The 16,699-nt window shown below is 38.9% G+C and overlaps 2 protein-coding genes across 2 annotated transcripts; one reads left to right on the top strand and one right to left on the bottom strand.

The window, feature by feature from the left end:
• Nucleotides 1-619: 619 nt before the first annotated feature.
• Nucleotides 620-1,222, top strand: LOC115990870 (receptor-like protein kinase ANXUR2). Its single transcript, XM_031114642.1, has one exon. The coding sequence runs from the start codon at nucleotides 620-622 to the stop codon at nucleotides 1,220-1,222; it is 603 nt and encodes a 200-aa protein (XP_030970502.1).
• A 7,568-nt stretch (nucleotides 1,223-8,790) lies between these two features.
• LOC115992601 (zinc finger CCCH domain-containing protein 1-like) lies at nucleotides 8,791-11,233 on the bottom strand. The gene is made up of 3 exons (XM_031116825.1): nucleotides 11,191-11,233; nucleotides 10,228-11,060; nucleotides 8,791-9,092 (listed from the first exon to the last, which is right to left on the bottom strand). Exons 1-3 carry the CDS (start codon nucleotides 11,225-11,227, stop codon nucleotides 8,988-8,990), a joined length of 975 nt encoding a protein of 324 aa, XP_030972685.1. The 5' UTR covers nucleotides 11,228-11,233; the 3' UTR covers nucleotides 8,791-8,987.
• Nucleotides 11,234-16,699: the final 5,466 nt, after the last annotated feature.

Below are 16,699 nucleotides of genomic sequence, written 5' to 3'. Positions count from 1 at the left end.
GTTATACTATACGACCGGAGTGTGAATTAATGGAAGGTATTTCGAAGTTATTAAGGACATCCGGGAAGAGAAGGTCAGACGAAACAAGACAATCTTATTCAGTTCTTCCTGATGGACTATGCCATCGATTTTCGCTAGCTGAGATCAACACAGCTACCAATAACTTCGATGATGATTTAGTCATTGGTGAGGGGGTTATGGGAAAGTATACAAGGGGTTTATCCATGACCCTACTACAATAAGCGTTGCACTAAAGCGTGTGAATATCAAGTCAAAGCAGATTTTTCACGAGTTAAGGACCGAGTTGCTGTTGCTTTGCCAGCTACACCACCCTAACATTGTCCCTCTCATCGGATATTGTCTCGATGATCAATAGGTGATCCTAGTCTATGAGTTCATACCAAATGGAACCCTCTCGAAATACCTCCATTTCCAGGAGCATGATCTCGATCCCTTGTCGTGGAAACAAAGACTCCAAATTTGCATTGGAGTGGCGCGTGCATTACACTATCTTCACTCTGGGGTGAAGCATATTATCATCCATCGTAACGTGAAGTCAAGCAACATTCTGTTGGACGAGAAATTGGAGCCCTAGTTGATAAATTTCGGGATGTACAAGATGGGTCCTCCGAGTCTGTCAAAGGACCTTAGGATGGTGTCTGATGTGGTGGGTACTTTAGGATACTTGGATCCGGATTATTTCTTCAACAAGGTGCTGACCGATAAATCCGACGTCTACTCTTTTGGTGTGGTACTGTTTAGAGTACTCTGTGCCAGAAGTGCAGTGAGACCTGAATTGGTGACACATGAGGGGCATCTAGCTTCCTGGGCCCGAAAATGCATACAAGAAGGGACTATTTATCAAATCATTGATCCGTATCTAAAGGGTAAGATAGCTCCAGAGTGTTTCAAGATATACATGGACATTGCCAATTCTTGTGTACGAAATAAGGGAAAGGATCGTCCCATGATTACTGAAGTGGAGGTAGTACTTGAACATGCACTGGAGCTACAAGAGAGCGCAGATGCTGCGAGAGAGGATGTGGATCCTGGTGGTGGTGGTGATCGATATAAGTATCCCATTGTTGAATATACCTGCATTGCTTCTCCGCCTGAATCTGAGGGATCACCTGAATCTGAGGGATCTATTTCAGATTCTGATAGCACCACATCAGCTGAATTGTCCTTGGATGCCACCATAGAAAGCCCAAACGGCCAATGATTAAGTTCGTAACAAAAATAAAAGCCTAGTTGCTGCGTTTTACACTGCCTTATGAACAAAACAGGTCTGCTGATTAGTGATATCATTGCCACGGTATGGAGTTTTGTTAGAGGGTGTGCTTTGCTCTTGTTTTGGGAAATGGATCTGATTTTAGTTTTGTTAGACTTCTATGTTGAATTGTAGTTTGAAGTTTTCATACAAGAACTTTGTATTTTGTAAGCCTGAATTAACAACCACAACAATCTCATCATAACATTGCAAATACTGAAGAAGGTGAAGCTTTCTCTCTCCCTCTGTAGGAGTTCTTTTCTCTTGCTTTCAGTACAAGTTCTCTCCCTCTGTCAATACGGGTTCCTTCTCTGAGTCTTTGTAGCCCACAAGGTCTGATTAAAACTCCTTAGCATCATGAATCTTGCAATCACTGGGGGCTTTCAGCATTTTCAACTTACAGATAAGGAAGATGAAGTCGCGGTTTCAACCTTGCGACCGAACCTAGGTTTCAAATCTATGGTTTGTCCGTTTCTCATCAAGGTAAGTCCGTTTTTCTGGAGGATAGGTTCAGATCTAAAACCTGTAGATAGGGGAATAAAGGTCCTCCAACTTATGTTCAGATCTTGTGTTCATATGAAATGGCTTCCCTTCTTTTGCTTTATCTGTGTTTTTGTGGCTCTTGGTGAGAAGCATCGTTTGGGGTTCCAAGGAAAGTCCAGCCATCTTTGGCTTTTTGGGGATTGGATCAGAGAATATTGTGGTTGTGTGAGGGTTTTTGTGAAACATGGAGTTGCTTGCAGAAGTGGACCGGCGGAGGAAGGAAAGGATGATGGCGCCGGTGTACGGAGTCTAGTGAGTCTAGCGAGTAGGGGTACGGAGCGAGCGAGGCACTCAGTTGCTTTGTCAAATCGCACATGCTCCAACAACATGAACCGGCGGCAAGGCAGCAAGTCAGGTGTGCTGTCTGGTTCGCCCCTTGAGCCCAGCGCCCTCTCCAGACGTGCTCTCTAGTGTTTCCCAAGGGTCTTCCGTGCAGAAGTCAAAGTTTCGGTTTTGGGCTTACTTTTGTTTCCCTCTGAGGCCCAAAAATCTCCCTGCCATTTACCCATAAATACTCCCTCTCCCTGTTATGAGCCCACCAATACCCCTTTAAATAGGGTTGCTAGAGCCCAAGGAAAGAAGCCCCAAAATTGTAATATGCAAGCACAAGAATTTAGATGGGCTCTTGGGTTCATGGGGGAAGGGGGTGCATAGTTTGTTTGTTTTCTCCCAGTTGTTTTGTTGGCTTTCACTGATGTATCTCTTTCATATGAATGAATAGTTCATGTATTTTTATCAAAAAAAAAAAACATTGCAAATACTGTTTTTTGTAAATAGTCATAAGATAACTTGGAGGAGGTTGATTAGTCTTATTCACTTGCTTTCAAATTATTGTTTTTTCTTTGTTAAAGAGTAAAATTCTTGTTTCAAAGACACTGTATTCTCTAGTTAATTTCCTGACGGAGAAGTTGATCCCTTGAATTTATCACAAATTGCCTTTAGATCATTTCCGCATTTATGTTGCAAGATAGATTAGGGGCCTTTTGTTTGTTGCAATGGTCTTGACCATAGTTTTAAAAACGGGTACTGTCAAAGAACCGAATTATGGACTGATTATTGGTCTAATTAATAATTTTTAAATTATATAAATAAATAAGTTTTCTTATACACTAATAAACTAATAGTAATAAATATGTTTACTTAAAAAATATATATCTTTTTAGAGAATTTGTGTATGTTTTTTAGCATTTTACATCTTACATTTACAAAATAAAAATACCAAAATGTAAAAAAAAAAAAAAAAAAAAAAAAAAAAAAAAAAAACAGGAGTACTAAACATTAACAGATTAATGTTACAAAATAATCACCCTACTGGATAATCCATAAAACTAACTGTGGGGCCCAATAATTTATGGGCCAGACCCATTTACCTGTGGGGGAATCCACAAGCCCAAGCCGAGGAGGGTTATGGTCCAAACCCGATAAAATAAAACACAAGATAGCCTTGAGATACAGCCGAGGACAGTTCAATCATCGGCAGACCCAAAGTCCCACTAGAAAGAGGGGCAAAAGCGGTATAGGACTAAGCTTGAAAGAAAATCTAAAATATCCAAGGAAAGCTGCCCTTACTGCCATTCAATACTCTGCACCCGACAGAGCCGTATTCTTCGGCTTTTACAACCACCCCCAACGACTTTGGGTATGGGCTGATAGGACAAGTATCAGTCTTGGAAAGTTTGACCCTACACGTGGACGAACGACAGTGAACGCAAGCTGGGATAAAAGGAAAAGTAAGTAATTTAGAGAGGGGGCTGGGAAAAATCGCTAAAAACCAGAGCCTCTCAGCCCACCTCCAGGAGAGAGACTCCAGGGGTGAAAACAACCTAACCATGCACGAACACCACGAAAAACCCACCGCCTGGAGACCAAGGCCTAGCCTTTCAAGCCCACGCTCTACAAATGATATTGTTTGGTCCATTTTACGTGCGAACCCAATACTGTTACGGTTCGTTACAAAATCGTGTCCCTACAATTGGCACCGTCTGTGGAAAAGGCTTGTGCGTTGGCATGGGTGGTAGGTCGAGAGAGTTCCTTTGTCATTTCTAACCGTTGGTTATAGAGTTCTGGTGTAAAGTCCCGCGAGGGGCTATGATTCTTGACTAGGGGCTACGTTTGCTAGCGTCAACCACTTAGATCGCTCTAGGGGCTTGACCGAGGATCTAATTCCCCTAAAGCCAAGGTCCCACGCAAAGAGAAAACTAGGTTTTGGACAGAACCAAGGCATTGCATGGTCCTCGGACTCAAGCCTATGGGGAAACCAACTACTTGGATGAGAAAACTGGGTTTTGGACAGAACCAAGGCATTGCATGGTCCTCGGACTCAAGCCTATGGGGAAACCAACTACTTGGATGAGAAAACTAGGTTTTGGACAGAACTAAGGCATTGCATGGTCCTCGGACTCAAGCCTATGGGAAACCAACTACTTAGATGAGAAAACTGGTTTTGGACAGAACCAAGGCATTGCATGGTCCTCGGACTCAAGCCTATGGGGAAACCAACTACTGGATGAGAAACCAGAACCAAGCATGCATGTCCTCGGACTCAAGCCTATGGGGATGGATGAGAAAACTAGGTTTTGGACAGAACCAAGGCACTGCATGGTCCTCGGACTCAAGCCTATGGGGAAACCAACTACTTGAATGAGAAAACTGGGTTTTGGACAGAACCAAGGCATTGCATGGTCCTCGGACTCAAGCCTATAGGGAAACCAACTACTTGGATGAGAAAACTGGGTTTTGGACAGAACCAAGGCATTGCATGGTCCTCGGATTCAAGCCTATGGGGAAATCAACTACTTGAATGATAAAACTGGGTTTTGGGCAGAACCAAGGCATTGCATGGTCCTCGGACTCAAGCCTATTGGGAAACCAACTACTTGGATGAGGAAAACTGGGTTTCGGACAGAGCCAAGGTATTGCATGGTCCTCGGACTCAAACCTACGGGGAAACCAATCGCTTGGATGAGAAAAAGATTGAGTTTTGTAAAGTTGGCTACTTAATAACAATTCTAAGTTACTCAATCCCCGGCTCAAATACTATAGAAGGTTAATGCCAATAGAAGTGTTAAGAAAATGGTGAAACGCCCCACTATTCAGTAGCCTAGGGGGGCTGTGCATTCTGCGGATGATACGTCCTCGGATGGTTACTTCCTACACCGCATCGAACATTGAGCTATCATCTCGGCTAGTTTTGGGGGTAAGTATCGTTTTTCACAGGTCGGCATTGTTGTGCCAAGCAACTCTATTAAAGTTATGGTGATATCTTTTTCTTAGCAAGCATTTTTGCCCTAAGTGTCATTGATTCGAATGCTATATTATTGTGCCGAACCGCACTTGCAAATTCATAATAGTGCCCTTCTCTTTGATAAAGGATTAGGGCCCCAAGTATCGTACTCTAAGGTCGGCGGTATTGTGCTAGGCTGACTTAGTAAGCTCATCATAATGTCCTTTCTTTTCCTGCCTAATGGGAGTCTCAGCCTTAAGTGTCATTTGTTCGATTCAGTATTATTAAGCCGGATTGTTTTTATAAACACAGAGTAAGATCTTTTTATTAACTGGGACTTTGGTCCTAGACGTCGGTCACGGTTTAAAAATAAAAAGAATTCACAAGATTGTGTGTCTACGCATTGCACTATTACTTCGAAAATATAAAGATAGAACATGTGAAGTAAAGTGATAACAATTTGTATTAATGTAAAGATGTATTACAACGTACAAAGAGGGGCTTAAACAAGCCTATACAAAAGGTAGATTGCCAAAACAATAAAAAAAAAAAAAAAAAAAAAAGCAATACATTAAATAAACAGCTAGACATCTTTTTAAACTCGTCTCCGAAGTCTTTCCAAAACTCTGCCTCAGTGGCGCCCATATCGAGAGAAGGACCTTCTTTAGAAGAAGATGGAGGAGATGAATGAAGAAGATGGAGGAGATGAATGAAAAGAAGGAGGAGAAGAAGAGAGAAGAGATGAAAAGAAAGAAAAATGAGCAAAAGAGGGAGAAGGACAAGCACCAGGATGGATCTGGTGGTGGAAAGAAGAAGAAAGAGAGGCAAAAGGAAGCACCAGTGAACGAAGAGAGGAAGAAGCAGGGACACTTGGTCCCTGCCTCAGTCCTGACTCCTAACACACTAGTGCCATGTTAGGTATGCTCATGAGAGAGCAGTTGGTACTGATGATAGGTGTCCTCGACTCAGTCACGCCGAAAGTTTGACGTGACGAGTCCCTACTTTGGATTTTGGCTGAAAGGAAGGTGGGATAGATTTTGAGTCTTCGCCATCCCTGCCCTGACCGAGCCATTACGAGCTTTATCGGAACGTGGTGTTTACCGGGGGGGGGGGGGTATGGTTCGGGGGGGGGGGGGTATGGTTCCTTCATTACTCGTTGTTATGGTGAGCGTATTATAATTTAGTGTATAACTAGTGGGTAAAGTACACATTAAGGGAGGCTAAGGACTTCAGATCTCAGAAGGACAAAAAGGGTCTCTGTACGAAAGCGATAGCCTCCTACTTGTCTTCTTATAGGAAGGGCAAAACGGAAGGTATTAAATTTGTTCAGGTTTCCAAGAGAATCTGTAAACAAAGATGTATCTGTTCCACTTCCCCACCTCATCAAACAAACCGTCAAAATTTAAATAATCTCGTAAACAAAAGTCATTAAAAGCGCGTTTTGGATAACCAAACGGCGAGAACGCGTCAGGAGTAAAATCAAAAGAATGTCTCGTAGACCGGTACATTTCCTGGGCAGATGAAGAACCGCCAGCATTAATGAAAGGCTGAATTAAATGAGCCGTAATAAAGGCTCGGTATTACCAAAACCCCCCTTTCCAACCAAGAGGTCGGACAACAGGGTTTTGAGGGGCTATTGTGGGGCCCAATAATTTATGGGCCAGACCCATTTACCTGTGGGGGAATCCACAAGCCCAAGCCGAGGAGGGTTATGGCCCAAGCCCGATAAAATAAAACACAAGATAGCCTTGAGATACAGCCGAGGACAGTTCAATTCTCGGCAGACCCAAAGTCCCACCAGAAAGAGGGGCAAAAGCGGTATAGGACTAAGCTTGAAAGAAAATCTAAAATATCTAGGGAAAGCTACCCTTACTGCCATTCAATACTCTACACCCGACAGAGCCGTATTCTTCGGCTTTTACAACCACCCCCAACGACTTTGGGTATGGGCTGATGGGACAAGTATCAATCTTGGAAAATTTGACCCTACACGTGGACGAAGGACAGTGAACGCAAGCTGGGATAAAAGGAAAAGTAAGTAATTTAGAGAGGGGGCTGGGAAAAATCGCCAAAAACCAGAGCCTCCCAACCCACCTCTAGGAGAGAGACTCCAGGGGTGAAAATAACCTAACCATGCACGAACACTAGAGACCAAGGCCTAACCTTTCAAGCCCACGCTCTACAAATGATATTGTTTGGGCCATTTTACGTGCGAACCCAATACTGTTACTGTTCGTTACAAAATCGTGTCCCTACACTAACATTACAAAATAATCACCCTTAACATAATAAACTTTCAATAGAACCAAATAAATGTGTTCGTTACATCCAAATAACAAATAAGTTTCAAACAAAAAACTATTAAGTTTTAAGGTTCATTGGATATCAACACAGGTCTCATTTGTTTTAAAGATATTTGAAATTAGTGTCATCATGTGATCCAAATGCTCCACCACCGCCATCATCCTCATCCTCATCTTCATCCTCATCCTCATCAGGATGATTTCTACCTTTAAATCCAAGAGTATCCTTATAACACCAAATGATCCCAAATCAATGTCATCATCCTCAATCATGTCATTGATCATATCTATACAAATTCCAAAATCAATGAAGAACAATAAATAAAAGTACGATTCTAATAATCATTTCTAATAATAGTCTAATTAAAATATGCAACTAGGCAAAGAATTCACAAAATTTCTTATAAACTAACCTCCTTGTGCATAGCTAGAAGACCTTTCTTCAATTGGATAAGCTCCTTCTTTGTATAATGTATTCATTAACTCCACATAATCAAGAAGTGGAGGTTACTCTTCTTCCTCTACCCAAAATTTTGTTTTATTGATACTTGCATAATCAATAGGATCAAAATTGAACTGCTTACTTTTGACTCTGTACCATAAAATGAACATTTGAATATTCGAACCAACCAAGTATTACTATAAAAGAAAGTAAGAGTAGTATTTGAATAAATGAACAAGATCTATATACCTCTCTTTCAACCGGTAGTTATAATGAAGATACAAAAGATCATTAAGTTGTTGATGCTCCAACTATTTTTCCTTTTGGTATGTACTTACTAAAAAACACTCCAATTCTGCTCAGATCCTGACGAGGCAGCTGTTTGGCTAAGGATCCGAATGAATTGCAAACTTTTGTAAGTTTGGAGCGCAAGACCCAAACAACTTCCACCACTCATCTAAGTTCCATATACTACACAAAACAAATATACAAAGAAAATACTCTTCAAAACATAATTTCATATTATTATTAGCTAAAGTAAACAATATCTTACTCGGCTGAGATGTCTTGGCTGTTTCTAGTGCAAGTTGAGTTCCAAAAGTTTGCTCATGCTCTCGAAATAGCTTTAATTCCTCCACCAACTTGAGTCGACCATTGGAAACTTTTGATTCAATAATATCTGTCACAGCAGATTATGTCTCTAGCCTTTTATTAAGAGTGGATGGATCATATTGGAATGAGGGATTCAACCAAAAAGCTGCAGCATGAATATCTCTATAGAGTTGAGTATCCCCACGATCCTTCATAATTTAACATATGGCTCCAAAAATTTCTTCTTATCCTTGAAATTTTTTTATTCCTTCAATTGCACTATACATGCCATCATAAACATATCCCATAGCTGGTTGTTCATCAGAATTATTCCAAATAGGCTTAAACTGAGCAAATCTGTTTGCTTTCTTGGATATCCAATATTAATTAAATTCTGCAGAAGCCTACAATATTACTCCATACTTAAATTACTTTACTTCAGTAAGATCTCTATTTAAAGAGAATTTCCCCAAACAGTTTACAATTTTCCAGGAAAAAGAGAGACTGAGAAGGAAACTTCCTCTTCCAAATGCTAACAAAAGCAAAAACAAAAATACAAAATATTCATTCCAATAAGTTACAAACCAAAGAGCACGACGAACATCCGAGCAACCATTATTTACCCTCCACAGCAATCCTTTTGCGTACCTCATGAGCTGTATTGAAAACGCCAAGAGTAGGTTTGTTGCAAACAAAGCATTTCTTGTTCTTCGCATGATGCTGAAAAAGAGAAGAACCTCCAGTTAGAATACACTTTCAAATAAAGGAGAGATGGACAACAAAGAAATCAGACTGACATGTTTTGTAGGAAACCTTTGGTCATGCTTAAGCACAGAACAAAAGCAAATAAAAAAGACAACATGATATTTATTTTTCACTGAGTAGTTTTGACAATGCAATTTGCTGAAAGCTCATGGCATCAGCTGCATAATAAATCTTGCTAGAAACGTCATAATGAAAGATTTTATGGCATCAATCAAAAGGAAATCCTGGATCTGATGACTACAATGATTTCTTGGACCCAACAGAAACTTGGATTGAATGCCTAAAATTGTAGACTCAACAGTTGGCTGAAATTTCACAAGTAATTGGGCTCAAAATTGAAACCACAAAGAAAAAAAAACAAGCATAACTCAATTCTCTAATAAATAATACTTCAAACTACTTATACAGAAAACACATGTTTTGAAAGACTTCACTGAGAAATAATTTTATAAACCATAATCATCAAGTTATTTACACCCATATAACAACCTTATGTCTTTGATCCATGCACAAAACCTAAGCCCATTATAAGAACCCACTTCCAGACCTAGGCAAAATATGTCTTGACAGAAATGCAACCATCAAAACTCTGAGAATAATTATGATACCTGAATTTTATCTCAAACTTAAACCAGCTCAAAGTTTTCTTTGTTAGTGTATTTGAAACCCATCTGTTAGCATCTTGCTGTATAAGTCACTCATAGCATTTGATTGTATAGTTAATTTTCATGGCAAAGCTCCTCATCTAGAAATTTAATAAGTTTACACATGTACATAAGTGTGTAAGTATGTGCTGCTAGTATCTAGTATTGGGGTGGGGACGGCATAAGTAATAAACCTTTATAACAAGCCTACACTTTTGTCATGTTTCATACACTGCAAGTCTGCAATTTAATCCATTTCCAGCTTCTTTTTAAAATTTAAAAGGGTTTTTTTTTTTTTTTTTTTTTTTTTTTTTTTTTTTTTTTTTAATGTGTGATCTAATTTTCTTCTTCAAATGAATGTAAAAAATTCATCATAAAAATCCACAAACAGTAGACTGATTACGCTCCATAATTTAAGTTGGTATAAAAATCCATTAAAGGGATACCTTTAATGCGCAATGCTCACAGAAATAGTGCTTGCACTTGGTTACAACAGCATCAACAAAAGGCTGCCTGCAAATGAAACATGCAAAGGGCAATGAATCATCTTCATCATCTTCCTCACCAGGGTCTACACCGCCATCATCTTCATCATCTAATCCCAAAGCTAGATTTCTCTTCCTCGCTTTCTCTGCTTCATCCCACTCCTTCTCCATTTGCCATCCAGACTTGTAATCCCCTCGATCATGCATAAACTTACAGGTATCTCCATACCCACAGTAACCAGTCTCTTTGGAATCCTTACATATGTCTGGTTGATAATCAAATCTTGCAGAAACTCGTATGTGAGCAGAAGCCCTCAAAGGCCCATGTGCCCCACCAGCTTTCTCACTAGCAAATGTTTGCTCTCTTCGGAAACCAGCTCTGTAATCGGTATATCCATGAATGCCTTTATACAACTTTTCATCCCCAGAGCTTTTTCCTCTCCCCTTTAAAGCCTCCTCTGCTTGCTTAAGAGATCTCTCACGCAATGCACGAGCATCTCTTGAGAACTCGGTCTCAGTTTCTAGAGTCGCTGTCGCTCTGCTATCATGTTCAACTTGAATTTCCTTTGAAGACTCAAACTGAAAAATTGGCTTCTCAGAATCTTCTTTTGCTTCAATAGACATTTTGTTCTTAGAGGATCCAGTAGCAAAATACAGCTTATTGTTGGATTTTATGGTTTTCTTCTGACAGTGTAAGAATGAGCCTTCTGTTTTTGAATCCTCTTTTTCATCTTCATCAACTGTTCGTTTTCTGATGTTTTTATTCCTTGACGGCTTTCTGAAAAAGTTGCAGACTGAAAAGACAAAAAGATTAGACATATTTTGGGATGAAATAGCAAATAACCACAAAAACAAAAGGTAAGAGTAGTATCCAAATGGTAAATATACAATGAAAGAGAAGGGATTACAGCAGAAGAATTATACCTTGTTCAGGCTGTTGATTTTCACCGGAATCTGACATTAAGGACCCCTGAAAGTCATTGACATATAGTGACAGTCCCATACTAATGATGCAGAAAATATAACAGAATATGTAGCCAAATTTATCAAAACTACTGCAAATTTGGGATCTACACAAAAGACCATAATCAACCAAAGAAAATATCCATCAAATGCAGGTCCAGCATTATCAAAAATATACATATTGATACATATAGATACTACAATGATATATATACACACACAGATACTTCAGTGACACTAAAGAGTGTAACAACAAACATTCAACCATATCTCATTCCTGGCTTTTACACAGCCAAGCCCAAGCATACGTTTCAAGGATTTGGTGGGATTGGAATTCTGTTTCGTAGAGACAAGTTCATCTTTGTATTGGCAAGGCATGAGACCCTAAAACAGACAAAAGTATTGTATTTTCTACCTCCGAAGAATTTCATCAAACAGAAAAGGTACTTCCTACTTCTAACCATAGTACCATACCAATATCTTGAACACAATACATAGAAAGTAACATGCTCAATTAACTCTCTCAGATAGTACAATAAGTCATAAAATTCAGAGAATATAACATACATAATTCAATACAAAAAGTCCCAAAACTACATGCACCATTTTAGCTTATAAAAGCAGACACTACAGTTGGTTCATTTCAAATGCATCAAATCATAAACCCCAATAAATACAATTTACAAAGCTGCCTAAGTCAATTCATAAACCCAAATAAATACATTCAAGATATTCATGAAAAAATTCCTAAAATCACCATGACCCATAGAGAGACTGAGATTAAGGTTATCAATTTTCAGTTCAAGGTCCTAAATTTGATGTCACAAGCTCCAATTCAAGGCAAACACAAAAACCCTATCCAAAAATACCTCTGAAACCAAAGACCAAACCCCAATCAGCAAATGCCCAACCTAAAAATCACAGAATCGGTGGTGAATCCAACCACCAACTCAGCAATCAAAACCTAAACAAAGCCAATCACAAGCTTAGATCACCACGGTTTCCGAGCAACAAAACAAAGGGAGAGAGAGAGATAGAGAGAGAGAAGTACCTGGAATGGAAATAAGTGGTTTATTACGGCAAGGCTTAAGCTTTAGGTGATATGAATGTTGGGAAGGTTCTAGATGGAGCTCAGAAGTACGGACGGCTATGGCGGTTTGACTGTTCAGCAGAGAGAGAGCATTCTCTATTAATTCTAGCTAGATGTCTTTTCATTCTATTGATGCCCCCTTCTCTATAATTAGTGGTTAATGGACTGAAGGATTGAAATCAAACCGGCAATGCCACTACGGAGAGTGGTGACAACTGACAAGGAGACCGAGAATCTTCAGCAAAGACAGTAAACCGTTAGGGAGAGACCGAGAGAGTCAGAGAGATACATAAAAATAAAGTAGAAGACCTGAGAGAGAAAAGCCACGTTGTTTGAGCCAAAACGGCGTAGTTTTCGTACATTCTCTTGACCGGTTGAAGCGGAGTGGTTTTTTTTTTTTAGGCATAACCGGACCGATTGGTACCCATGTCCTCTTTTTAAAACCATGGAATTAGTCCAAACCACCCATATATTTCGTTTACTTTTGAAAAGAGATCATTTCCGTGACTCCGTGGTCACCGGGTCAAGCCGCCACTTCTCCGTCGTCAAATCCATTGGTATATGACCGAAGCACCAATGGAAGGAGTTTCAAAGTTATTCAGGACGTCCGGGAAGAGAGCAAAACCAGCTTCGGCTCTTCCTGATGAACTATGCGTCGATTTTCACTGGCTGAGATGAATTATTCACTGGTCAGGGTGGTTATGCGAAAGTATACAAGGGGTTGTTAATTGATGACTGTAGCTGTAACATAAACGTTGCAATAAAGTGTGTAACGTTAGACAGGTTAAGGACCGAGGTGCCGTTGGTTTGCCAGCTACACCACCCTAAAAACGTCCCTCTCATTGGATATTGTCTCGATGATCAACAGATGATCCTAGTCTACCAATTCATGGTTAACGGAAACCTCGGCGACCACATCTACGGCAATACTAACCACCATGATCCCCTCCCGTGGAAACAGAGACTCCAGATTTGCATTGAAGTGGCGCATGCACTGCACTACCTTCACACTGGACTGAAGAATACTATCATCCACCGTAGCGTGAAGCCGAGCAACATTCTTCTGGACGAAAAATTGGAGGCCAAGTTGGGAGATTTGGGGTTGTGCAAGTTGGATGCTACACAGTTTTCATTGGTTGATGTGCATGACTTTCTTTGTATTTTGTAAGCCTGAATTAACAACGACAACAATCTCAACATTGCAAAGTACTACTGTTTTTTGTAAAACTTAATGAGATAACTTGGAGAAGGTTGGTCAGTCTTATTCACTTGCTTTCAAATGATTGTTTTTCCTTTGTTACAGAGTAAAATTCTTGTTTCAAAGACAACGTACTCTCTGTTTCCTGATGGAGAAGTTGAGCCCTTGAAATAATCACAAGATGCCTTTAGATCATTTCCACATTTATGGTGCAAGATAGGTTAAGGGCCTTTTGTTTGTTGCAATGGCGATGGTCTTGAGTTGTAAGGCACAAGTGCCTTTTTCCTCCCACTTTGGCAGGACCAACACTAAGTAATAGCCTTTATGCTGCAAAATACTTAAAGATGGTCATAAATTGGTTCTCTGTATTTTACTATGGGGATCCCTGCTCGATTATTCATCAAACTGCTCAAGGTCTTTTACATTTATCAGTTAAATTGATTTGATTGCATTTATCTGCCGTACAAGGATTAGTTGCACCAAGGGAATTTGATACTATCAAACAAGGATGCCAGATTGGAAATTGTAAATTGTAATAAGGTAGCACAAAAGACATCTTCCAACCAAATACCTACCCCATGTCTATTATAATCCAAAAGGAGGCTAAAACAAAACTGAATAATAGAATGTACTTAATAGAAACAGAAAATTATAGAATCTCAACTTAACGACAGTTTTAAACGTAGAAATATGCAGGAATAGTTTACAATTATAAAAGATACTTTGAATAACCATATTCAAAATGAAACCAATAAAATAGAAAATGCATAGTGCATAGAGAATAAATTAAAAAAGAAATATGGAAAAGGAAAGAGACATAAAAAGGAAAAGCCTGTAACCAGTGCTTTATGAACATTTTTCTCTTTCTAAGTGATTTAAGATCACCACTTCATGGAGTTTAAGAGCTTGGGGAGACATGAAGCTTAATTGGTTGTCATAGAAAATTTCAGATCATTGAATGATTATTGGGATTGCTTAATTATGTCTTTGTGGAAGTAATTTCAGAGATGAATGTATATAAAAACGTTACTATCAGAGATGAATGAAATGAAACCTGATCTTTCCAACTCTATGATGAAGCTTTTGTTTTCTGGCAAAAGCTTTTATTGTCATTTTTTTTTAAGCGAAGTGTCCATGGCATCTTTTCCATAGCTTAAATACTCTTTAATTGTGATGAATGCACTCTGGAATATGTACTTTCATTCACTCCCCCTAAGATTTTGAATGCTTGGCAAGGGCTGCAAGATCAATGTTTTTTATTAGGGCGATGTCCTCAGTCAAAAGTTATGAAAGTCTGTATTCCTGAACTATCACCAAGCAAAGGAACGTAAATTAACCAATTTGAGGCCTGCTGAATGGTAATTATTCCATTTTAGTTTGCAACTGGCTCAGAATTTTGTCAGCAGCACCCAAGTTTCCCCACACTACTTTCACTCTCAAGTTGCAGAGGAGTATAGTTCTTCAAGAAAAAGGATATGATGCAGATTGGTTCTTTGTGGACCATCTCAAAAGCTCTCACATTGTCCTCTCTCTCTCTCCGAACTTCTTGTGGGTAGCTAAGGCTGCTGATGCTTATAAAATTATTGAAATCCATTTACATTTGCATTCCTAAGAAGAGTTTTCCAACTATCATGGTACCAAAGAAATTATCTTGATGGTGACAAAGGAAAATTCTCCTACCATGTAGAAGGCGCCATTTTATAACGATTTCTTGATGCTCCCTTCTTAAAAATCTCAAGCCCACCATTGTCTTTCGAAGTTTTAGTTATTTTCTCACAAAGAGCAGAAGCAGATGCATTACTAGTCCCAAGAGTAGCATTCGAGTTCTCACCCATATAACCATATTGACATCAGAGATGGGGAATCCCAATTTCATTTTCATAATCTATCACATCTATCTTCTCCCTAATGCATTTTTAGTTCAGGTTCAGTGCAAGTTGCAAGGTTAGCTCCAACACGCACGAGTTTCCTTGGCTACCTTTCAAAGTCTACATCTTCAGGGAGCTTCACCATATGAGCTCCTAAAAACCAATACCTCTATTTGTAGTTGCTCAAAGACATTCTAATTACAGGATATGTGCTGATAGCTCAATTTCAATCCCCAATAACAGTAATATGGTCGTCAAAGTTTAGCCCATGAGGGCCAAGACTGGCTAGAAAATGACGCTTCAAAGAAGCATCAAGCACGTTCTCAATAATCCCTCCAATCATGTTGGCAAAATGTGCCCCATTTTCCCTTAATTTGACATGACTCATGGGGCAATAATTTGCATAGCCTAAACGTAACATTCCAATATTTTAATCTCGAAAATTTAAAATACAAAATAAGGTCTCCTAATTGAATATATTTAATAATTGAGTCGATCACTCAATAATCTACAATCTCCAAAATATCAAATCATCTAGACTTCTTCTTCTTTTAAGACAAAGTAAACTCCCAAAACAATATTTGAATATCAGTTATGTAAAAAACAAAAATGTGTGCTTGAAAATTTAGTTATAGTGCACTTGAAGGCAAAAATGATCACTCCTTAATAATATACGGTACCAATAAAACTATCTAGGGTAAATAATATGAAAAATATTGAAATAAGTTAAATAACCCAATAAAGTAGGATGTTCACCATTGGATGAGACATTAATGAGAAGTCAGAAGGATGGTTCCCCAAAAAAAAAAATTAAAATCCAAAATTATTTTTTATTATATTTTATTACTTTTTATATTTTATAGATTCAATAAATTTAAGAAATTTTACAATCATCAATATATATTTATATAAGTAGAGACCTTATATAGGAAAGTATGAGATTCTGCCAAATGGCATATTGTATTGTATTTTTTTCATTTAGGCTTCCATCTCATCTACATTTAGCATTTATGTCAAAGTATTAACTAATGGCAAATGCATTTATTTCAAAAAAAAAAAAAAATTTATGGAAAAAGGAAAAAAATGTATATATTTATAACTGTGGGGCCCAATAATTTGTGGGCCAGGTCCATTTATTCGTAGGGGCCCAAAGGCCCAAGCCGAGGAAGGTTATGGCCCAAGCTCGACAATACAAGTACAAAATAGCCTTGGGATACAGCCGAGGACGATTCAGTTCTCGGCATGTCCGAGGTCTCACAAGAAAGAAGGACAAAAACGACATAGAAATAGCTTGGGGAAAAAATCTAAAATATC

The sequence above is a fragment of the Quercus lobata genome, chromosome 5 (assembly GCF_001633185.2).
Source record: "Quercus lobata isolate SW786 chromosome 5, ValleyOak3.0 Primary Assembly, whole genome shotgun sequence".
Taxonomy (NCBI): Eukaryota; Viridiplantae; Streptophyta; class Magnoliopsida; order Fagales; family Fagaceae; genus Quercus; species Quercus lobata.
The sequence above is the reverse complement of the archived record's forward strand: the minus strand, read 5'-3'. Positions and strand labels throughout refer to the sequence as shown.

Bases quoted from the DNA above. Each gene is read 5' to 3' on its own strand.
- LOC115990870 (XM_031114642.1), top strand. From the start codon at position 620: ATGGGTCCTCCGAGTCTGTCAAAGGACCTTAGGATGGTGTCTGATGTG.
- LOC115992601 (XM_031116825.1), bottom strand. From the start codon at position 11,227: ATGTCAGATTCCGGTGAAAATCAACAGCCTGAACAAG. The intron at 11,061-11,190 runs GTATAATTCTTC...TTGTCTTTTCAG, and splicing joins AAATCAACAGCCTGAACAAG to TCTGCAACTTTTTCAGAAAG. The intron at 9,093-10,227 runs GTATCCCTTTAA...TCTCTTTTTCAG, and splicing joins GTGAGCATTGCGCATTAAAG to CATCATGCGAAGAACAAGAA.